Source organism: Leopardus geoffroyi, chromosome B1 (assembly GCF_018350155.1).
Source record: "Leopardus geoffroyi isolate Oge1 chromosome B1, O.geoffroyi_Oge1_pat1.0, whole genome shotgun sequence".
Classification (NCBI taxonomy): domain Eukaryota; kingdom Metazoa; phylum Chordata; class Mammalia; order Carnivora; family Felidae; genus Leopardus; species Leopardus geoffroyi.
Window position 1 is genome coordinate 26,879,119 of NC_059327.1, and position 23,596 is coordinate 26,902,714.

At 52.1% G+C, this 23,596-nt stretch overlaps 1 protein-coding gene and 1 long non-coding RNA gene across 5 annotated transcripts; one reads left to right on the forward strand and one right to left on the reverse strand.

The window, feature by feature from the left end:
* Positions 1-595: 595 nt before the first annotated feature.
* On the reverse strand, positions 596-13,392 carry DUSP4 (dual specificity phosphatase 4). Its single transcript, XM_045455775.1, has 4 exons — positions 12,495-13,392; positions 3,479-3,624; positions 2,244-2,463; positions 596-1,604 (listed from the first exon to the last, which is right to left on the reverse strand). The coding sequence occupies exons 1-4, from the start codon at positions 12,925-12,927 to the stop codon at positions 1,219-1,221; spliced, it is 1,185 nt and encodes a 394-aa protein (XP_045311731.1). The 5' UTR covers positions 12,928-13,392; the 3' UTR covers positions 596-1,218.
* A 124-nt stretch (positions 13,393-13,516) lies between these two features.
* Positions 13,517-22,583, forward strand: LOC123586532. 4 transcript variants are annotated; one of them, XR_006706865.1, is made up of 4 exons: positions 13,517-14,291; positions 18,051-18,168; positions 18,299-18,432; positions 20,326-22,583. It is a non-coding gene; the product is annotated as an uncharacterized LOC123586532 (long non-coding RNA). The 4 variants fall into 4 exon arrangements; XR_006706864.1 differs by lacking the exon at positions 13,517-14,291 and adding an exon at positions 14,308-15,715; XR_006706868.1 differs by lacking the exon at positions 18,051-18,168.
* The last annotated feature ends 1,013 nt before the right edge of the window (positions 22,584-23,596 follow it).

Here is a 23,596-nt window from a genome sequence, read left to right on the forward strand (position 1 = left end):
CATGGTGTCCATTCCCCTCTTTTTATTCAAATAAGGGCCTTTAAAAAATATTCACCTAAGCCGGGGAATTTTAAGAAGGCAAGAATTTGTTGGCGTACTTCTACTCTCACAGGATTCACATCACGTCTGGCTCTAGTTAGCTGGGTTCCTCAATGGCCCGGCCCAGCGATTCCCTGGAGGAAAATCTCCACTGCGCCCAATTTTTCAGGAGCACCTTATACAACAAGGCATTTATCACCGATGATTTGCAAGTCCTCAGGCAGGTCTGTGAGAACATGCTCCCGCCAACTGGATCACCGATCCTCGGAAAGAAAAGACTGTACTGTCGGGATGTAAAGCCACTTTAGTGTTCCATGTACCCAGGAACCAGCCTCAAAAGTCATCAAACAGCAGTCCTCACCTTCCTGCCACCTGCCACCCCACCCTGCCTGCTTCTCAGTGGCAACCAATCCCAGGTGTCTATCCCGCCACCTTGTCCACACCTGGGAGATGCCATTTCCCTTCTAACTGCTTCGACATTTGCACGCTATCGTGCTCCGCTGCGGGACATCGACAGAAACACATCCAAAATTCACTGTCACTAGACTCCTTGTACTTACATACTCTGAGGAAGTTCTTAATAAATACTTTTATTTATTACGAAGCATAATTATTCACCTGTTGGTGACTTCAAAAGGAAAACCACGTCCTATAAGATTTCATCAAAGAACACAAACAAAACATCGACCAAAAAACAAAAACAACCAAAAAAAAAAAAAAAAAACCTGTTACAAGAACAAAAAAAGGACGAAGCACACAGAACCAGGCACTTCTGGCAAACTTGTTTTCTTTTTGTCCCTTTCCCACTCCCACCCGCCTCCCCCCCCACCTTAACAAAACTGGGTGGGCACATTTGCCAGGATCTGTGGGTTTCCTAACTTCAAGCCTTACCGCTTAAAAAAATGAGGTAAGAAATTCCTATCTGAAAAGTAACAGACACACAAACCAAACCAAGGTCTTCTCTGCCCGCTGAGGCAGCCGCAGCCGTTATTGCTCTAGGTTGGAGTGTTTTGTTTGCTCGTAGTAGGTGTATTCGAAGTCCTTATTGCCATTCTAGCTGGCCCCAGGCTGGCCCAGGAGGAGCAAAGGGGGAGGAGCTTGGCCACCTGCTCCCCACGCTGGTCAGTCCCCGCGGGGCCGGCGGGCTCGCGGGGTGGGGGTGGGGGGCTCCGAGCGGCCCTAGCAGCTGGGGGACGTGGTGATGGGGCTGTGCAGGTAGGGCAGGCTGCTGGGGGCCGAGTGCACGCCCACCGACACCGGGAAGCTGAAGACAAACTGCGAGGTGGGGGTGGGGGTGGCCTTGCCCCGCTCCCGCAGGGGCCCCGAGGGGCTGGCGGCCTCCACGGCGCAGGACGTGGCCAGCACCTGGGACTCGAACTGCAGCAGCTGCCCCATGAAGCTGAAGTTGGGCGAGATGATGCTCCGCCGCTGCTTGACGAACTCGAAGGCCTCCTCCAGCCTCACCCGCTTCTTCATCATCAGGTAGGCCAGGCAGATGGTGGCCGAGCGCGAGATGCCCGCCTGGCAGTGCACCAGCACCCGGCCGCGGCAGTCCTTCACGGCATCTGGGGCAGAGAGCGCCACGCGGTTAGTGCCCCGCGCGCGGTCCCCAGGCTCCACCAGATGGCAGGTGCGGGAGGCGCCAAGGGGGGGGGGGGAAGGAGGGGCGGGGAAGAGTGTTGGGGGAGGGGCACTCCCGGTCCAGGAATAACGTTGGCGGCCGAGGAGGGGGAGGAGGAAGCCCACCACAAAGGACTCTAGGATTCCTTCCACCCATTCTGGGCTATTTTTTTTGAGACTGATCCAAACAAATGCACTAAGCTTGGGAAAAATGCATGGTAAAGCCGGTTAAATCCCAACATACCTTCAAGGATTTCCATGTGCAGGAACAAAAACACTGGCCCAGTTCTCCCTTTATTTGTTTCCTCCCCATCCCCAAAGCCTTATCATCTAGACATCTGGAGCCACGCACGGAAAACATTATTGCCTAGATAAGCTAACGGCCCGGCTGGGGAGTCTCTCTTCCTATCCCCACCCAACACAGCATCCAGGCAGTGAGCCTTCCTCAGAGGCACAGGGGAAACGGGCACACCCCGGCGACCGCGCCCCTTCGGTCCCTCCTTCCGCAGGCAAGTACCCGTGGTTCTCTCACAACCTCCCGCACTCGGCCTGCACCCTGCACCGCACCACCAGAGCCAACCTACCAATGTACTCAATGGCTTCCATGAACCAGGAGCTGATGTCTGCCTTGTGGTTGTCTTCCACGGGAATGCACTTGTACTGATAGTGGCCTTCAAAGTGGTTCGGGCAATCGGAGGAGACATTCAACAGGGCCGTGATCCCCAGCGCGTCCAGCATGTCCCTCCGGGCAGCGTGGTAGGCACTCCCGAGGTAGAGGAAGGGAAGGATCTCCACAGGACCCCCCTGCGCCAGAAAGAGAGGGCAGAGTGCCCCCAACATCGTGAGTGTAAGGCCCCCAGGAAAATGGCCGGGGTGCTTGGGACAGGGCGGGGCGGGGGGGTACCTGGGCGAGGTGGGCTTTCACAGGCCCAGGGGAGGACGCCTGTGGACACAGCCCTTCCGGGTCTCCCCTTAGCCTGCTGGGGCTCCTGGCGGGACACCAGGCCCGGTGGGCTTCTCTAGCCTTTACGCTCCGCTCTGCTGTGAGCGGCAAAGCCAGGACAGGTCAAGCCTCGTGGGCCCCACCTGCCGGTTCAAGCAGCCCTCCTCCCCCTCGATAAATAAAGTGGCAGACACAACACCGGCCTTGCCACACCACTTAGGACACGAATCTACACCTAACTCAGCGCCAGGCTGTCTGTTGTGGGGTCGAGGGACTTATTTCCTTGGGCACATTAGAAACGGATGCTGTTTCGGCCTCACAGACAAGAGGAGGGATCTATGAGGAAATGGGGGCTGCAATTCGTGACGTTTTCGGAGTCAGACCAACTCAAATGGTCTGGGATCTGACAGCAGACTTGCTGGACCCTATGAATCCACTCCCTCTCCGTCTCAGTGCAAAGGCTGGTAAGACACAGAGCAGCTTAAGCCGATTTTCTTGGGGGAGGGTTGGCCAACCATTTATGTCCATTGGGCGTTTGCAAGTGGCTTGTACACGGCAGGGTGGCCTGGCTCTTTCTACACAGCAGCCCACATGCGCTGGCTTCAGCAAGCCCCGCGTGTCCGCACGTGAAGTTAGAGGCAAAGTCAGAAAGTTAGGTCTTTGTATGTTTCCAAATGAGGGCAATAAGAGGGAAGGAAGGAACAAATGGACCCTCCCTAACACTGCACCCCAGTACTTGGGGTTCACTCCATTCTCCCCAAATTGAGGCACTGGACCCAAAGCCTCTGAAAAGCAGAACTCTGAAAATAAGCCCCCTTGCCCCCGCCTCGCCCCCTCCCATTGCCCCTTTCTCCCAGGCTCTGGGCCCGGGTATACCTGGTCGTGCAGCGGGGTTCCACAGGAGCCACAGCCCACGTCCAAGGACTCAGCAGTGCTGGGGGGAACAGCAGGTGGGATGGTTGCCAGGGCCTTCGTTTTGGAACAGAATTCTGGGTACTCGGAAGAAAACCTCTCATAGCCACCTGTAAAAGAGAAAGACGTTGGTGTTAATAGAGTAAGGAAGCCGGCAAAACCCCAGAAAAGTACTTGAATTTGACTCCTGGACTGAGGAGAACGGCTGGAAGCTGGGAACGGCCGGATCTACATTGGCCACCGGGTGGCGCTGTGGGCCCAGAGATCACAGCTATGGACCCTTCAGAGAGCCGCATTTGGCCAGGGCTGCATCCTGAAGGCTGGAAGGCAAGTTTTAGGAGCAAGACTTAGGTTTGGGAGGCAGATACAGAAAGGACGACGTGCAGGGGATATGCAGAAGGGACTTTCCACAGCAGCTTCTTGGGGTGATGACAAAGCGTGGAAGACTAGCCATTGTGTGTTTCCAGGAGCCCCGAGGCAGTCTGGTGCTGGGCCTTGGGGCCTGCAAAGATGTCTGTCATCCCCCACCTCCAGTCCTGCCTTTGGAGAGGTTCTGCAATGTGGGAGAGAAGGAAAAAAAAATTTACCCTGGCACCAGCCCTTCTGGATCTCAGCAACAGAACAGATGCCAATCGCCCAGCCTCATGAACAGCTGTTCATCAGCAAGGGGCCAAAATAAGAGGAAACGGGCTTAAATATAAATCCCTCTTGCTACATACAGGTTTGGGGCAAGGCAGGATTTCCTGACCTGCGAGTTGCTAAGCTCTGGAATGGTTATCTGTGGGATCGTCTTCCGGGGAAGGGAGGTCTTTTAAGTAAAAAGAGATAAAGGGCCGACTTCTCTGGAATAGTGTTAGTGCCAAGCCGAAAAGCTCCTGCTGGCTGGCGGAGGGCAGAGAGGCAGGAGAGGGGCAGGAAACACTAGAAGAGAAGCGCTTGGTCAGTATCCGATTTACTCTCAGTTCTGGGACTTTGCTTTGCGAGTAACTTAGCATCCACGGTCCTTGTGTGGCCCTGCTTGTATTTTTATCTTGCAGTTTCCATAGGACCCGAAACATATTACAAATTCATTCAGGAGAGGCTACAGGTTGTGAAGCGACCATTCAACCAACAGTCCCAAATGTAGCTAGCACCGTTAAATCCTGACGTGTAAGCGGCATGGTGTCACGGGTTCCTAGAGACATTCATGGTAACCTTCCGACATGCAGACATGTGACAGTTAGTCAATCACTTGCCCAGATCCCAGCCCTAGAAAATTCTGCTTTGCAGAAGAAGGGAATGCTTCTTCGCCACATCATAAGGCTTACAGAACAGGGTATACATTTTTTCCTCTCTGTTCCCCTCCATTCCCTCCCTCGGGATATAAATGGGGATCTCTCTGGTCATAGGCCCGGCTCCTGCTGAGTCACAATAACCAGCCTCCCCCGGAAGAGAGGGCCCAGTACTGGCAGCTTCGGGCGCGTTGGTGGCCTTAATGGTCATCTCAGCACAGGGGCACCCCTCCTTCCCATTAGCAGCCCCTTTTCTTTACAAGGCTACAAACATTGCTGCCCCAAATGCAGTGAATAATGAGGGAAGATGGCTCTTCCAGCAAATGTCTTTAGCTCAAGTTCCTAAGGTAGAACTCTGGGAAACTTCCTTAAATGTTCCCCTTTGAAAGGCAGAAAGGGAAGTGAATCAATCAACAAACCATTGTTGAACACCTATATACAAAGCCATTAGCTGTTACTCTATGTATTTCTATAGGATTTAAAGACTTTTAAGTAAAATGATTTCCTGTGTTTATTACGTAATTTGAGCTGTTCAAATATGCTGTTTTCAAAGCTATGGAAGACATGGGCGGTGCGCTCCCAAAGCTTGTCACCCAGACAGGCAGACTAGCGGTGCCCCCCTGAAAGCGAGTGCTGGAGACACAGGAGCGCCAGGGCCAGACTGTGAGGTCACCAAGGAGGAGCACACCCCCACCAAAGGGCAGCGGAAGTAGGAGGAGCCTCAGAGTGGTCAACACACAATGTCCTTCCCATTGCTGAGAAGGTGCGGGACAGGGTACCAGACTGACAAGGCCTGCGTTGAATCCCAACCTGGTTAAGTCATCAAGCTGTGCGGCCTGGGGCTGTCATCGAACCTCTCTGAGCCTCTCCCTCACTTGTAAAGCGTGATGAGACATCCGCACCTGGCATCCTCTGAGGACTGATTGGAACAGCCAGTGCTCTGCACCTGGCCTCGGGGAGGCACCTAACGAAGACTTCCTTTTCTGGCACTTACAAGGGGACTCCAGCATTACAGGCAATTTCCCAGACTCTGGACAGCCCTCTCCTCCTGGGCTTTACTTATTTTTCCAGTCACAGTCTTGAGATCTGGTAGTTAGACAGCAGAAGGGCTGAGTTCACTGCCTGAGTTCCAGGACCTTTCCCCATAGGGGACATTTGCTGCCTCCAGGTCGATCCTCAGTCAGCCCCGCAGGTGGCACAGCACCCACAGCCCAGAAGGCTCCCGAGCTGGCCGATGCCCTAGGGGTGTGGCAGGCAGGGGGCGAGCAGCCAACTGGGAGGGACAGAGGTGACCCGGGGGGCCAGGCCAGGCTTGAAGGGGGGCCATTTGTCATCCGCACCACCCCCAAGCCTCTCATAACAGGGCAGAGAGGGCGGGAGAAGGCAGCATTAGAGTGGAGCGAAACAGGATTACTGAGGTCCGTTCCCTTTGGCAGCTCTTTAAAGAACAAGCAGAAAGGAACCAAGTGACCAAGCAGATTTGCCTGAGGGACTGAAGTGTCCCAGGCAGGCAGCCGTGGAAGGGATTCTCCCTCCTGAGCTGTCGCTAGCTCTGGAGGGTCTGTGGCTGACCGTCATGAAGAGTTGCATCCAAGGAGCTCCTTCCTGCGGGTGGAGAGCGGCACCGGGCTGGGACCTCGGCTGCGCACAGCATGGAAGGACAGCCCCAGAGCACGCAGGCGGGGTGGCAGGCAGGGTGGCAGGGACAGAAGGCTGCAAGTGAGGAACCACCCACGTCCACACTCCACAAGACCAGCACGTCCACGCCGGGTATCGGCTCCACGTTACTAAAAGGGATAGAGGAAATGCTATGTGCCAGGTTCTTCCCAAGCAGCAGTCCTTGAGGGGTGACTGGCCCCAGTTTTACAGATGAGGAAACTGAGGCACAGGGCAACCTCAGGTAAGGGCAGTGCCAGCGTTCAGACCACTGGCCTCGAAGCCACCTGCTAGTCTGGCCACCGGGAGCCGACCCTGCTGTGTGCCCATCTCTGCCTTCCTGGTGGTCCTTCTCCCGGGGGAGGCACAGACTGCTGGTTTCATCCCATTGAAGACACATGTAGAAACAGAAAGGATCTGGACACTTGTGACATTTCACCAATCTCCGCGTCTAACCGGTGTTTTTCAAACTACAGGTTGCCACTAAAGAGTCATGACTAGCACTCTTTATTTAAGGAAACACAACAGGATAGAAACTTCTAGAATCCACTGCATTTAAAGAAGGTAGAAGTTCATGGGCCTCTGGTTTCAGGTGTATCTGTATCCCTACGGGGTCACGATGCAAGGATTTCAGACTGTTGTCATCTTTAACTTCTGATACTCTGCGATTCTAAATGTCACAAACTTCTCTGCAAAGCAGGTGTCTAAGATCTGCATTTCTAGCTTCTGAATGCAGTTTCATGACACATACACCAATGACTTTCCGCCTGTTTTGTGTAGCTCCAATTGGATGTAATTCCATAACAGATATTCTGACTAATTTTGATCTGTTTTTCCCATGTTCTTAATAATAGACTTTCTGGGGGCGCCTGGGTGGCGCCTGGTTGAGCGGTCAACTTCGGCTCAGGTCATGATCTCGCGGTCCGTGAGTTCAAGCCCCGCATCAGGCTCTGTGCTGACAGCTCAGAGCCTGAAGCCTGTTTCAGATTCTGTGTCTCCCTCTCTCTGACCCTCCCCTGTTCGTGCTCTGTCTCTCCCTGTCTCAAAAATAAATAAAACGTTAAGAAAAAAAATTTAAAGAAAAAATAATAGACTTTCTGGTCTTAAAGCTCTCATTTTCTCATCTTAATTTTGAAACGTGAGAGTCTAGAGGGAAGAAAAGGAATATAATATCCCCCCAACTTTTTTTGAGGGATAACCACATCCATAGCTAGCTGAACTCCATGCTCTTTTTCTCATACAAAGCAAGACAACTGTCACAGCTTACTGAAAAGGATGACCCACTGTCCACACGTCCATGCAGGGCTGCGACGGTGCGCATAGAAGTGCTCTAGAAAGGACAGGCTGGTGCAGTGCCGATCACATCACCACAGTAGGACTCTTAGTGGGGTCTGTGATGGGGAAGCCAGTCATTTGGTGGGGACAGTGGTCACAGATCTTAATATGGCTGTCGCTCTTCCAGTCACCCTCTCTCAAACACTCAGAATGTCACCCGTTCACAGACAGGGGCTTGCTCTCCTGGGACTTCATTATCCGTACGAGCCAAACGCTGCCCAGCAAGAAAGTCTGGGGTCATTCGACTTTGAGAACTCCCGTTGATGCGGGTGTTAACTTAGTAAGCACCCACGTAAACGCTGAGCAGTGCTGAAGATTTACCTAAGTGAGCTTCCCACCCTGGGACCCCACACACAGACCTGCGCGTCCTGGGCCAGCTGGCTGACACTTAATGCCACCCTGGAGCTGGAGCTGGTTCACGGTCCCTCCCAGTCCTTCTGGGCTATCTGCTACATTCAGTAAGCTGGCTGGTGCTGCCTTCCGCTGGAGAGTGAACTTTTCTTCCTGTCAAACTTCCTTTGTTAGGCGGCAACTGCCTCCCAGTAAGGAAACTGGCTATCTGGTTTCAGATGTTCTGATTTTTTAAAGGAATTTCTTGGCTCCTTGGAAAAGCCACCTTCCCTCAGTTCCCAGTGTAGCCCGTCTCTCCTATAAGCCCTCAGGACAAGCCCAAGGGACCTGTGATAGGCTTCCTAGTGATAGGGTTTGCACTTTCAATTGATACCTGCGCCCGGTCTTTTGTTACTTTTGTTGATTGGAAATATCCAGGTCGAAGGAGTTTGCTTCGCTCGGGGTCATTCTTTAACGAATGACAACAGAGGTGAGAGATTAGCTCTAAAGCCTGCCATTGTGTGTAATTCTAATGCTCTCAATCCTTGGCTGGCACGGGCATTGTATCATATTTATAAGAAGAAAGGCCAGTCCGTTTCTCTTTGGGTCAAAAGGTGTGCAACCTCATCCCCCTCACCCCCGCCGGGGTTTGCTGTCTGCTGCCACTGACCTCCTGGGGGACGAGGATGGACCAGGGAAATGGAGACAGAGAGAGACAAGACCCAGCTCAGCTGCTGGCTGAGCGCTCCCCCCACTCTGTCATTGGCCTTGGGGGCTGTTTCCTACAGAAAGTGTAATGTCACAGTCTGTAGGGTCAGGCCTTAGGACTACAGTGTATGTGAGTCCCAACCTGGAGGGAGAAGCTATCTAATTGATATCTAATTGATCGTCCCACTGCCTCAAGGCAGGGCCAGGACAACTTTTAAATCAGAACTTAAAAAACGGACAAAAGTCATGAGCTGAGATGATTTTGAGACAGGAGAAGAGTAAGATATTAGGGTAAGAAAATGCCCTTTTTGTCCTTCTCTAATGACCATGGTCTAAAACCCTCATCTGAGGAGCTATCAAGGAAAGAAAGGGAGTTCAAAGAAGGTGTGTATTCTAATGAAATCTGAAAAGCTGAAATTTCTAAACTTTCCCCCAAAATGCCTTACAGGACTTTAAATAAAATGAGCTTAAATTTGGGGGGTTGGGGGGGGGAAGATTTGCCCCAATGGGAATCTTCTACTAGCAAAAAGACCAGAGAGTGTAGTGATTTAAGGTTATCGTTCTTAGCAAAACTTGGGATAACGTTTAGGAAATGTAAAGGCCAGGCAGCATTTTATTGGTATTAAGTAACATTTACTCTTAACTACGAATTCTTGCATGTGGTATTAGTTAACCACCTGCAGCTAACTCATTTCTACCAACACACGTCCACGTGGCAGAAATAGAAAACTCAGATTATTAAACACAATTAGTTGGTAGAATTAGGTAGCCTTTGGCTGGAAAGGATAATATAACTTCCGAAAATATTCTGTTTTTCTGTTCCTGTAGGTTGGCAGAGAACAGTCGGGTCTGGCCACTTTTCTTTCACATTCCCCACCACATGTGCAATGAGATATACAGAAAGTCCCATTAGATGGAAATTAAAATGAACAACTCCGATGGGAACCAAATTACCCAACACTGAATCAATTTAGGCATTTACTAAAGATAATCTAAGGGGCTTTTCCTCCCCAGTTTCCCATTAGTTCTCCACCCCCAGAGTGCCCTTCTATGAACCCACATTTTCTCCATTTTACTGGCTTCTCCACTAGAACTTGGGAGGCATGGCTGTCCTCTTCCAGCGGTGTGGGAGCAGACACTTCCCGGTTCTCCCTCAACTCACTAGGGATGCCTTTTCATTAGAGGGCCAAGGGAAGGAAGAGGAACGGTGTAAATTAATACTTCCTCTGCTTAGCACACATATGAAAAGAAGCCAGGTTAATAGCATACGACCCTGTGAACCTGGCAGCTTCTACCATCACTACAGAACAAGCCCCTCACCACCACCACCACCACTGAATTTCAGGCGGCTGCTTCCAAAGCAGGCTCCTTTCCCTTAGAAGACACAGCTGTTCAGCTGAGTGTCCTGGCTACTCCCCCTGGCCTGTTCCAGAAGAGGCATTAGTTCAACCTGCCGCCCAGGCACTAAAGGATATCGACTTTGAGAAGCGGAAGGTCGGCCTCCCCACCACCTCAGGTCAGACAACAGGAAGCAGTACAGGGCCCAATAGGAAAGAGCCGTTAGATGGCTCCTTTTCCTCCCTCCAGGGACCTCGCCAACGACCAGGGAACTGTCATTTTGCCCAGAGGCTTCTGCCCTACTCAGTCTTTAACATTAGCCTCGCGCCCAGCAGCCTAACGGATCTGGCTCTGGGCTCTCCCCTGCGGGTCCAGGGAGGTGCCACCAGCGGGCGGAGGAAACCTTAAAAGCACGCCTCCCTCCCAGGGGCTTAAGCGTCCTGGAGCCCGGAAGCCCAGGGGTCAAGGTCCCCGACCGAGCTGCGGCTCTAGGGCGATCCCCTACGGGTTTCTTCCAGGAAGAAAAACAAAACAAAACGCAGCCAGCCTCCACGTGGATCTGCACCACCTCGAGAAGAGCCCTGGCTTCCGAGCCCGCGAAGGAAGGCACAGGCTCGGGCTCTCCATCTGGAGGGATCCAGGGCAGCGCGGCTCGGAGTGCAGCCCGTGCCACCCGAAAGGGCTATCTCCCGGGAGAAATTTCTCCCATTGTCGCCATGGACGCCGGCACCAGGCAGGGGAGGGGAGGCGCGCTCAGCATTCCGGACCCCCACACTGGCACGGGTGGAAGCCGGACGTGCGTCTGCCGGGCGCTCCGGGCACAGCTCGGCCCCCAGGCAGGCGAGGCCGCCGAGTCCCAGAAGCCCGGCTCGCCGGTCCTTCCGGTGCCACTCCTTCCCGGCACTTTCTCTTAAAGCGCTTTGGGGAGAAAAAAGGAAGATTAGGCTGGATCGGAGGTGCAAAAGGCAGCTCTCACAGAGAAAGAAATATCAGCAAAATCGCCTTAGTAGTTCAACCAAAGGTCAACAGCAGCATTTCCCCAGCAGCTGACAGGTCAAATGGCCAGGAAACAACTGCCGAGAACAAAGCCCCCCGCTGTTCGGCAGGGGCGAACCCGGCTCGGCGGCACTGAGCAGTTTTGTTGTGCTTTTTGGAAAGGGCGGTGGGGAGAGGTTTCCGCCCCTCCTCCCTCCACCACCTCCCTTCCTCCGGGGCGAGCAGGTCCGGAGGGGAAAGAAAAGAGGGAGGAGGCGAAGGACGCCGGCAGGCAAAGGAGCGGCTCTTTGAAGGCCAGGGTCTGAAACGCCTCTCGGGTTCGGAGGCGAGGACCGGACGCCGGCGAAAGAATGCGCGGAATGCGGCAGTGGGAAGACGGGGCGCAGCGCGGCAGGGGCGCCCCTACCCACACCCCCCGTCCTGTCCGCTCTCCCACCCGAGGAACGTCAGGGACCGGGACCCGACGAGGCCCGGCAGGTGCGGCCGGGGCACCGTCCCTCCAGTTACTTAGATAGCACGCGGTCCTTTGGGGGTTTCTGACTTCCAGATTTGACCAGAACTCCCGTCCCCGAAGAGTTTCGCCAGGTTTCACTTAAGTCAAGCACGCGCTAACAAGACAGTCGAGAACCCCGTCTGAACAAAAGGTCGTACTTCTCCGCGGCCTGAATTTAAGGGGCACGTTCGCGTCTCGCGTTCCCCGAAACTCAGTCCTCCCGCCCCTCCCCGCCTCCCCCGCTCCCGGAGCTGGGGTCTAGCCCGAGGCGGGAGAAGTTGGCCACCTTCCAGGCGGAGCTCGGAGTTGGGCAGCAGATAGCTCCACGCAATGTCCGCAACCCGACCTTCCTTTCTGCATTTACCAAGCCGATCCCACCTCGGCGCTCGCCCTTCTTCACCGTATTCCCCACCTCTCGGGTTCAAGGGGTCGGACTCAGTGCAGGGCCCGAGCACGCCAAAACGACAGGCCTGACCTTCCCCACCCGCACACTAGCACCGGGAGCACCTCCCTGGACTATATATGGGTGGGCAACGCAGTGGAGCCACTACGCCTAAGAGACCTGACGGTTAGTGAGCGTAAATAAATGCAGTCTCCAGGAAGAGTACCGACTTGCAGGTGACAGAGGAAACGCACCTTCACCGTCTCTGAGGACTTCAGGCGCTCGCACTTGCACACAAACGCACGAAAACCTTGCAAACCCATGCAAAACAGCACGCACAAAGGAGTGCGTGGGTACCCACACAGCCACGAGTCCCTCCAGGCACTTACTTCTTCCCTTGCCCACTAAGGCGCAGGCCGCCAAGCCCCGCGACACCTATCCTCCAGCTCGCGCCCCGGCGCCAGAGTTTACCTTTGAGCAGGCAGATGTCGGTGCGCTCGGCGTTGCGGCGCAGCGCCTGCACTACCAGCGACACGGTGCTGTCTTCGCGGAGGCTCTCCGCGCGCGGGCTGCGCTCGTCGTAGACTATGACCGCCGAGTAGAGGCCGGAGCGCAGGCGGGCGCGCACCTCCTCCTCCGCGGGCAGGATCTGCTCCAGGCTCACCGAGCCCTTGGCCCGCCGCCGCACGATGGTGTTGCAGCGCACGTTGACCGAGCCTCGGATGTAGCCCGCGCTGTGCGCCAGGAACGGTCTGCAGTCCAGGAGCAGGCACTTGCCGCCGCTCAGCAGCCCAAAGGCGCCGTGGCTGCCGCTGCCGCCCGCGCCGCCGCCGTTCTCTTCCCGGTTCATCAGCCTTTTGAGCACGCTGCAGTCCATCTCCCGCAGCTCCTCCACCGTCACCATGGTCGCCGGGAACCGCGGCTGCTGGGCACGCGAGGAGGAGGCGAGGGGGACCCGGGCCAGTTGGGCTGCAGGAGGGGGCAAGCGGGGGCTAAGGGAAGCGCGTGCAGAAGTGGCCGCAAACTTGGCCCCCACGGCCTCCCACGGGCGAGCCTCTTCTCCCCGGTCCCCTTCCTCCAGCAGTCTCGCGGTTACATAGCAGTCCGAGCGGCCTCGGGCACCGGGCGGCACCGCGCGCGGTGCTGAGGGGAAGGTGAAGGGGAGTGTGTTTATGGGAGAGAGGACCACCGGGGCTCCCTTCTGTTGCTGCCTCTATTGTATTTTGCCCGTTGTGCCGCTGCCGCCGTAGCCGCCACCGGCGCTGCCGTTCGGGCCGCTGACGCTCGCCACCGACAGCCGGAGCTCCGCGCACTGCCCCAGCCAGAGTTTCCTCTTTAGCTTGTAGATGTATTAATGCTCCTCTGCACTCCCCCGGGAGGGGGCAGATTCATTACTACCTCGAGAGGCCCCGCCCCTTGCCATTCTGGGCCTCGCGCCCTCCCCCCCGCCCCCCGCGCCGGCTCCCCGCCCCGCGCCTGCTCCCTCGGCCCCGCCTGCCCCTCCCCTGCCCCCTCCCCTGCGCGTGAATGGAGCGCGGGCCGCTTGCGCCCAGTCATGGGAACGCGACGTCACAAAGAGCAGAGTAAACAGGGCGCTCGGCGCTCGCCTTCAGGCCCATTCATAAAACCGAGACCTAGAGGAAGAGGGAGGCGGCCTCCGACCGGCAGGCGAGCGGCCGCGCCAGGACTTTGTGAATGGAACGCGGCAGCGCCTGTCGCAGCCCGCCGGCCGGCCCCGGCCTCTTCGGCACGCGTCCCGCCCGGACCCTAGTGGCAGTCCAGCCATTCTTCCCCGCCGCGGCGATGCGGCGTTCGGCGTACGGAAAACGGCCCGCCGGGAAGCCGGCCTAACGGCGGCCGGGGCTTGGTTTTGGAGGTTTCATTCCTTTTTGCCCCCGTGCTTCCCCCTTAGCAGCCTCGCAGGTCTCCTCCCGCGAACCGAAGTGGAGAGGGCAGCGTTGTCCCGCTGCCCAGCGGGCATGGCCGGGGACCTCCTCGCCCGGGGCTTACGGAGTGCGTTCCGCCCGGCCGGTCGTTTTGTCAAAGCGACTCCTCAGACGTTAGCTTCTGCATTAGCGTGATCGATTTTCATCTCAAGCCATTAAATCAGCTTTATAGCTTCCCGAGAACGTGGGCAAGCCCTAACTTACAAGATGAAAGAGAAAAGCCCTCCTGCCCCGCAGCCCAGTAGTAGTGAGGTGTTGGGTTTGTTGCTTTACGACCCAGAGGGAGGCATTAATTGCCGGAATGCTGTTTCTATGGAGGAAGGTAGGGGTGCCACTCCCGTCCACGCTTCCTAAAGATGTTTATTGAATCCCGGTGGGGGGAAAACCCGACGTTTTCGGCTTTTGGAAAAGTCTTCACCTCATCTTGCATGCATGTGAATTGTTTTCCCAGGAAATGACAGTTACGGTCTACATTTGGTGCGAAGCTAGACCCTGAGAAATTGACGCGTAAAGGATTGAATAAGTTCTGAGGGTGATTCAGGTTTCCACGCATCTCTCTTTCCAGGTCATGTAGCATTTTTCCCGCCCCCAGTTTTACTTAGGCATTTAATATCCCAGAGGCCGCTTTTGGCATGGGGTTTGTGCGCGCCGCGGTGGGGACACGACACAAGCCAAAAATTATTCGCCCGACATCTTGCCAAATCTTGTTAGTGAGAATTAACCACCGAGCGGGGGAATTACAGGACTCGCTCGAGGCCCCGGTAGCAGCGGGGTCGGGCCTTCCATTCTGGGTCTCCCCTGGAAGCACGACCCAAGCAGCGACGGCCGCCGCGGGGTCCTTCCCGCCCCAAACTCGGCCTTCCGCTCCGCCTTTGTTACTAGCAGAGCGGTTCCCTGGAGCTCTCATCTCCGGGCCCCCAGGACCCCTCCTCCACTCCCCAGCCGGGCGTCGGGAGGGGCCCCCCCGCTTCCGAGGCCTACCCCCGCGATCCCCTCCTACTGCGCCGCGAATCCCCTGATACCCGGGCTCAGGTCAAGTAGGGGATCTTCCTTTTACCTCGGATTACAAAATGGCTCAGCACGGCACTGCACTGATCCGGTTTCTACTTAGCATTTAATATTTTGTTCATATAATTTTTTTGCAATTAATTTTGTTTTAAAAAGCACTGCATTTTTGATCACTTTTCGGTGCCTCCGAAATTTTAACGCCCACGGCACGCTGCTGCTAATCGGAGGGGGCCACAACTGCGCACCTACCGAGGCCTCGGGGAGGTAGGCCCTTGGGCGCCAGGCACTCCGGGTGGGGAGGTCAGCAGCCAAAGGCTCACTGCGTGACCTCTCCGTTGGGGAGGGGTTTGTACTTCCTCCTGAAGGCAAAGGGGGCCTGTGTCCGGTTTCTCATTTGCTGAGCGGCAGCAAGGCTCTGTCTAAACACTCGCTCTCACTGGTACACCAGAAGTGTGCGCCCTTTCCGAGAAGCCGCCCAAGTCCCGGAGGTCCGGGGCGGCCCAGGAACCCGGCTTTGCCCGGCCCGCTGACTGAGCGCTCTCCCGGCCTCAAGAAACGCCGACACTTTTATAAGGGCTTGGACGAGATTTCTCTTGGAGGAGCCTCTCAGTCGGAGGCAGGTCTGGGCTAATTTCACACGTGTCGCAGGAGCTGGGGAGCCGTCCCTGGGCCACACTGGCCGCGCTCAGCTAGCCTTTGTTTCCCCTGCCCGACCCCCGCCCAGCGCTCACGTGGCCGGTAAATAACCGTCAAATCCGGGGGAGCAGGGGCGGGGGGGGGGGGGGGGAGGAAAATGCCCAAGGACAAAGGCTTGCTTTCTGCACCTGACAGTAATCCGTGGTGGCGAAGCCCATAAATCCCGCAGGCAATTCACAAGGAAGGTGGTGTGGGCGGGCATGTGTGTGTGTGTGTGTGTGTGTGTGTGTGTCCACGTCTGCGTGCCCGCGCCTGCGCGCCCGCACCCTGAAGGGGAGCCGCAGCTTCGGACTTAATGTATTTAAGCCAGCAGCAGCTTTAATTGCAAATGCGAATGCCTGATTTTTGAGAGACTAATAAAAAAAAAAAAATTCTTTCCTCAACTTGGGAAATTCCGGAGCCTTCAGGCGTGTGAATTTCAGCAGATGAAATTTAAATTTTGTATTTATCCGGTTCTCTGTAAGCACCCTAGATAATTTTTTTTTCATTTTTAATTTTTGGTATTGTAAGTGTGCCGGCCATTTGGTACACGGTTAAATGAATGCAATGTAAGAGCTATCTGATACCGGCTATAGAGACGTCAAAACTCCTCTCCAATTAATGTGCAGGCTGGGAGTGGGAAACAATCAGTTTACAAAGGAACCTCGTGAAACAGCTTGTCAATAAGGCAGATCTTGGAGAAAACAAAGGCGTTTGGCAGGAAGACATTGTTTGAATGTCATTTCAAAGTTAATTTAATTAAGGAAGGCATATCTGCAGGAGTTGGTGTGGGATTGCCCAAGGAGAGAGATTTTATTTATATTCAGCAGTAACCCTCCGGGTGAAAATACTTTAAAAATTCGCTGTGACATGTAAATCCAACTTCTCTTTCATCAGACAGTCCTTAGACCGACCTTATTAGTCCCTGGCAGACCTGGCAAAACCCCTGCTCTTGTTTAAGAACATTTCTTTCCAATTAGGTTGTTGTGTGATCTGGGAATTTAAAGCCCAGAGTAGGATCCCCAGAGAGGACTATGGCTTCTATTCTGGTTTCGATGCCAACCTCTGACTCACTGCCCTGTCCCAAAGTGCCTGAATAAAACTTGCCTGAAAACCCATTAATGAATTAATCAAGGTGGCATTGGAAAGAAAGGGTCTGTGGATTCCTCTTTCCTGAGCAGAGAAGTTACCTTGCTCATTACTCTCTCACTTGGAACGGAAATGATCTGCTTTGCAAGGACCTGTTGGTTAGGCTTCCTACATCAGCTGATTGGGAAGCTTCTCCTCTGGCAGTGAGAACGCCCAAAAGGACTGGAAAGCTGTCTTCATGCTCCTCAAAGCAGAAAAGTGTGTGCCCCCTGCATGTTCTTAGGCAACATACACAAATGGAATTGAGGCATGTCTGTCCTTCCCTGCCCACCTCTGCTCATCAAGTCAGAACTCAAAAGCAATGGAATGTTCTTCAGCATTTGGACTGAACATCAGCAAGCAATGTCAAAAACATAGCCTCAAGTTTTAGACCTGACTTTGTCACATTTACTTTCTATGCATAATACTATAGCACTTGCTAATGATTTAAAATGCTAGGTTTCTAACCTTAGGGTCTCTGAAGAAAGGTTTCAATACATTGCTTGGTTCATTAATCTATTTGAAAACTATTCAATCCAGGCTACGCTACCATGTAGCTTTGTGATCTTGGGCAAGACAATCTCCATGGGTCTCAGTTTCCTCATCTGCAAATGGAAGAGTTGGGGCAGGGCAGTTTTTAAGGTCTAGTCCATTTCCCACCCTGTGTGAATGCACAGGAGAGCCTCCTGTCAACCCCAAGCCCAAACCTCAGCAGCCTTCTCCTTTCCCTCCCCAGAGCCTGGCACACTAAATGCCCAAGACCAGGAATAGTCTCTAACTCCTATCTGGCCCTCTTTTGCTCACGGAGAGCAAAGTTGGTAGTTTTTATTTAGATGTTTTTTGTCAAGTGCTAATATCCCAAGTAGCTTGATAACATTTATTCAACAAACACATGAAATAAGGTGGGGGAAACAAACTTATCCAAAATACTGACTGTAATTTCAAAGAGTTTATAATTCAGTCGGGCTACTCAGGGTGTGAATGTCACCGTACGTTATTGCAAGGATCTAATAAATATCATTAGGGAAAAACAAATAAAATGCCAGGGGGATTCAGAAAAGAAAGGGATTGCACAGTGCTGCGGGATTAGGGAAATGGAAGGAAAAGGCCAGTGCGAATAAAATGCATTTCATCTACTTAAATGTTATCCTTGACTTCTCTGTTAGGTCCTTTTTTTTTTCTTTTTTAACTTTTATCCCACCTCTGACATTCATTCTGTCCTTGTGCCTTACATCTTTTCCTTTCATTTGTTAACCTCTCTCTTCCCCAGTGGTTTTGCCTGCTAAAAATAGATGAGCGATTGGTCTGAAGCTACAAGAGAGCCAAGATGATGCAAAAACTCTGTAGAAAATCTATGCCTTGGACAGTGAGCTGACCTTAGATGCCAGGTAACCTAAGTGTGGGCCTGACTCTAGTGACAGTGACGTCATCGCAAGCAAGTCAGTTGTTCTAGATCTTAATTTTACCATCTATAAAACTAGGAAAAATAATGTAATGCTTACTTTTTTTTTTTTTTAGGACAACAAAATATCAAAATCACCTTTCTAAGGACCCAGCCTTGGTGAACATATTTGCCTAATCAAATGTCGAGTACATGCTCAGAAAAGATTTTTGGACTTATGAAATTATTTCTATAAAATTCTTACCAAGAGGTAAACATGAAATCACATTTGTTTATATGTTTTATATATCTTCTTTAATCGAAAGCAATCAGAACAGCCCCAAATTAAGACTATCACAGAAAATCTTGGACTTTGGGGCATTATTCATTAGAGAAACAGTAAAAACAAAACAAAACAAAACAACCAAGAAAACCTATGTCATTCTACCTACTTGTTACCATAGTTGCTACCTTAGCTCCAGATCATCATTATCCACTGATGCCCCACATTCAATCTGCAGACGGTCCTGGGCATGGTCCTTCCTGCCCAGTAAGTGTGGGGAGTGTGTGTCCTTACTATTAGATGTTTATGCTATTCTTTGCTTCCATGTTTTGGCTTCATTGAGGTTTTATTTGTGTAACAGTTGGTTAACTCTCATCAAAACTGTAGGAGATGAAAAAAATCTTTCCTCTACCCTCTTAGGTTTGTACCTGGGGCTTGCAAATTAAACTGACAAAGATAGGTTAACAAGAGAAAAAGCATTTAATTTTAATTGGTGTTAGTTGGGGTTTTTTGTTGTTGTTCTTGTTTATTTTGGGTTTTGTTTTGTGGGTTTGTTTGTTTTTTTACATGCACAGGGGCTTCACAGAGAAATGAAAACCAAAGAAGTGGTTAAACTTAAGGACTTCAATGCCATTTTAACAAAGGGTAATAAATTGTAGTAAATGACTAGACAAAGGGTGGTTGGGCTTCTAGGGCTGATAAGTTATGGAAAGACAACTAGGAAATCTACGGGAGGAAACTAACGTTAGATAAAGATTGTTTATTAAGATTTGTACAGACTCATCTTGGTGCCATCTCTGTCTCTGGTGGTTAAGGATTGTTCTCCCCTTCCTTATATGGAAGGAGCCACCCGCACAAGGGAAATTTATGTGCTACTTTTAGGCAGATGGGGAAGGGAACAGAGAGCTCTTCTTATGTCTGTTTTTTTTTTTCAAATGCCTTCAGCTCAAAACAATCCTTATGCCAAAGTGGCATATTTGGGGATGCTGTATCCTGATTCCCTTGATAACCATATCACAGCTTGAGCGGGTACTGGTTAGTGCAAGGAAGGGTATCAGAGTTTCAGTTCGAGCTTTGCTTGAGTGACAAACCGGTCCCACTTAGCCAATCAGTGGCTTTAGAAACCCTTAATCATTTAGCAACCCTGAAGTCCTTATTTCTGAGTTTTCAGGTAGACAGAAGGGAGAGGCCAAGAACCAACAACTCATGAATGAAAAATTTCCACCTTTAATTACCAATTTTAGCAAAAAGCAAAAGGCCTTTGACAGTGCAGGAGATTGATCGGTTCACTCCAGTTGAAATCATCGTTTTCTGGGGTCAGGGCATGAACAGCCTCTCCCAGCTGGATAGGATGCTCAGATTACCAGCCCTGCAAAGGAACCAAGGGAGAAGCAGAGACGAGGGGGAGCAAAAGGTCTCTGCTCTCTCCCTCAAGCTTCTCCGTGGGCAGGAGTCCCCAGAAGCTCCTGCAGAATGACAGCCCCACCTGCCCACGCACCCTGGTCACGACACTGCCTCCATGTTCTGCACCAGGAGCTGCCCCTCCTACAGTGCAAATTCTCCTCCATACAATCTAATCTGCTGCTTAATCGAATTTTTGTTTTTTAAAAGAAATGATTTGGGCCAGCCGGCATCAACCTACAAAAGGAAAACAGCTAAACCTGCTCTATTCTTTTCCAGATAAGACTTGTCTCTCTCTCTACCTTTTCAGCTGCGATTAGCATAACAATCCCCAGGGGTTTGCTCACTGAGGGAAATACCCAGGGTTCTCTTTAAGCAGTGGTTAATTACATCCTGCTATTTATCCCATTGATTAGAGGTTAACTAATTTGCACCCAGCCAACTCCGTTTTTAATCTAATCTATTTCTCTTTTTCCCCAGACTCCTGGTGTCCTGTATCCTGTCTGTCACACAGTCTTCAACCTCCCTACCAAGGAAAAAGGGAATGAGAACGGTCTTCTCCTCCAGGTGACCAAAGGGCCCTTTTCAAAGCCCATCTGGATGCCCCTGCCTTGAACCTCAGCTATATCCTCTCCAGACCTGGCTTTCGTTTGGTGCAGTGGAAAAAGACACAGGCTTTGGAGCCAGACAAATGTGGGTTTCTGTGCTAACTTGGTCATTTAGCCACCTGGGGAACTTTGGATGAGTTCTGACCTTTACTTTCCACATCTTCTCAATGGGAGTGTTACTAAATGCTTAGGCTAATTTGGGAGAGTGTCGTTCTTCAAAATTTATTCCCTTTCTTTTGGAGAATTTTTTAAGCCGGGAGATGCCTGTGAGGCAGCATTTCTGATTCATACATCAGAATCAGAGGTGCAACTGGCAAAACTCCAGGTGCGTTGAGAGAAGCCTGGGTAGGTACAGTGTCGTCAGGCCAGGCTACTGAGCTGGCCCAGCTGTTAAGCCAGGTGTTTGCCCATCGGCCAATGTGCCACAAAAGGCCCCTGGATCCTTTCTGCTGCGTCCCGCTACCCTGGACTGCTCCGTGCTCCCCCCTCCCATCCCCCTCCATATGTCTCCACCCACCCCACGGATCCCCACACACATCTCACTGTATCAGTGAGAACTTCTGTGACCCCTTCAGCAAGAAAGGCAACCCTTCCGGCTTCTGGCTTCCTCCAATCCTTGCTGCCTTGCACTCATTTCTTTCTTACTGTTTTCTGCACGGTACTTCTCCTTCCACCAAGAAATGTGAGAAGTGCTGTTGATGAAACCGTAGCCTCCAATTCTACTCCTGGGCAAAGTATCTGTCTTAGTTTGTTCAGGCTGCTATAACCAAATACCACAGACAGAGCGGCTGAGACAACAGACATTCATTTCTCAGAGTTCTGGAGGCTGGGGATTCTGCCCAAGATCACCGTGCCGGCAGATCTGGGGTCTGGTGGGGACCTGCTTTCTGGCTTCCAGGTGGCCGTCTTTCCATGGCATCATAACCCGGTAGAGAAGGAGGACACAAGCTCTGGCCTGTCTCTACTTACAAGGACACTAATCCCATTCATGAGGGCTCCACCCTCAAGACCTAATCACCCCCCAGAGCCCCACCTCTCGGGAGTACCATCACCCTGGGAATTAGGGTTTCAACATCTGAAGCTTGAGGAGACACAAACATTCAGTCTGCAGCAAGCTTCCCGCTTCCAGCCGGGGTTTTCCTGATTTTCAATGGCAGAATTAAACTCATCTTAGACATTGCAGCAAATTCACACGAAAGCCCCTGTCCATATCGTGTGAATGGCAACACTGTAAGCTCTGTGCTTGAACCCTGACGAAACTCCTACAATCCTCAGGCCGAGCTCTATGCAGAACAAGTGCCGAGGCTCCTTGTATCGCCCCCCCTCCCCCCTCCTGTCTCCCTCTCCCCCTCCCCCCAGCGCCACCTCTGTGTTTCTCGTTTGTGCTCCTTACGGTCTTTCACACACCCTGCAGGATTCACCTGCTCCAGCACACCATCACTCTTGCTGGCTTCTCTGCCCACCATTTCCTGCACCTTTTATGTGGTTTTGATGTTTGCAGCCGGGGGACCCAGGACCACAGCTCAGGTGCCTGGAGAGACCCATCCAGACCCTTAGCCTCCAGCTAGTCCACGGGGCCAACTTCTCCTTGGACCCCTCTAGCCTGAGCAACTGTCCAAAGCTCCAGGCAGTTTCCAATCCCGCCCTGAAGAGGCGTGTGCTTTGCAGGAACTTCTGACCAAACTAGCTGCTTCCGCTCAGCTGAGGCGCACAAAGGCAGTCACATTGAAACAGGCTTATGTGTGTAGATGGCTGTGCAGAGCAGAACCCGAGCTAAAGGGTATACTTCCTGGCCTGAGGCATAAACACCACATATACTTTTTTTTCTCCTTTCATAAGGGATATTTTTCAGGCTTGTAATGAAGTGTGGTCAGAATGTATTCGCTTCTAGAATATTAAGCCAGGCAGAGGTTTTTTTCCTTTTTTCTCTTTTATACATGTGAATTAAAGTGGAGTAAACAGAGCATACTGATAAATATTTGACACAAATGTCAGTGGATGTAATTCTAGAGCAGACATTTTTCTGGGGGATTTGGTGTTGGTTTAAAAGGAAAGGCAGGAGATCAGACTAGGTACCTTTAGCAGTAGCTTCACAGAGTTTGGGGTGGGAAAAGCACAGAAATGGTTTTTTAAATTTTCAGGATTTCCACTTGGAAGTTACCAAGGTTGAAAAATACCAAACTGCAGAATGCTAAAACTGTAGATTCTTTTGGTCTTCCTTACGAGGACCCCTGTTTCTGTGCCTGCTCTCCAACTGGCTGAAGAATCAAGAAAAAATGTTGTGCGGGACATTTGGGTGGCTCAGACGGTTAAGTGGCTGCCTTTGGCTCAGTTCACGATCTCACGGTTCATGGGATTGAGCCCCACATCAGGCTCTGTGCTTGGTTCAGATCCTCTGCTTCAGATCCTCTCTCTCCCTCTCTCTCTGTCCCTCCCCTGCTCATGCTCACAATCTCTCAAAAAAAAAAAAAAAAAAAAAAAAGTTGCAGATGGGCTTAACCCTTCCCTGTAGAGCAGCTCTGACAAAGGTCTTTTCCTGTATGAAATTCCCCAAGATTTCAGAAGATAAAATGTGTGTGTGTATCTCTGTGCGTGGGCACAAATACATATATACGCACGCATACGTGTATGCATGTGTTTGTATATACATACACATCTGCACAAGTGTGTGTATATACATTTCTTTTTCTTCTTGAAACACCCATTTCCAACCTCCCTGTCCCTACCTGGGCTCATTTTTGTAAAACCTCCTTGTTCCGTCCCCACCCTTGCAATTCAAAGGGGCTTTCTTCCTCTTCTGTTGTATGTGTTAACTCCTGCTCGCTTGTGATAGGATGTATTCAAATTCGGTGCTCGCAAAATTCAGAGACCGATTTTATTCCACCTCCAGTCTGGGTTTTCCCACGTGTCGGTGCTTCTTGAGTTAGTTACCGCTCTGGAAGGTCAGCAGCAATCACTGGGTGATGATTGATGCGGGGTGCTTGGGGGTGGACAGGGAGGATCAGGGAGGATCCAGGAGTGAGCTGTCTTGCATTTCGTTCTCATCATTGCAGAGAAGAATAGTAGTTGCTCAAATGAGGCCCCGAGAAGAAGGGCCTGGACTCCTACCTGGCCAGTGCCTCAAGGTCAGCTTGTGCCTGTCA

What these genes read in the sequence shown, in the direction of transcription:
- DUSP4 (XM_045455775.1), bottom strand. Translation starts at nt 12,927, where the DNA reads ATGGTGACGGTGGAGGAGCTGCGGGAGATGGACTGCAGCGTGCTCAAA. An exon ending in GAACCCCGCTGCACGACCAG is followed by an intron (nt 2,464 to 3,478) that starts GTATACCCGGGC and finishes TTTCTGGCGCAG; the next exon opens with GGGGGTCCTGTGGAGATCCT. An exon ending in GGAAGCCATTGAGTACATTG is followed by an intron (nt 1,605 to 2,243) that starts GTAGGTTGGCTC and finishes TCTCTGCCCCAG; the next exon opens with ATGCCGTGAAGGACTGCCGC.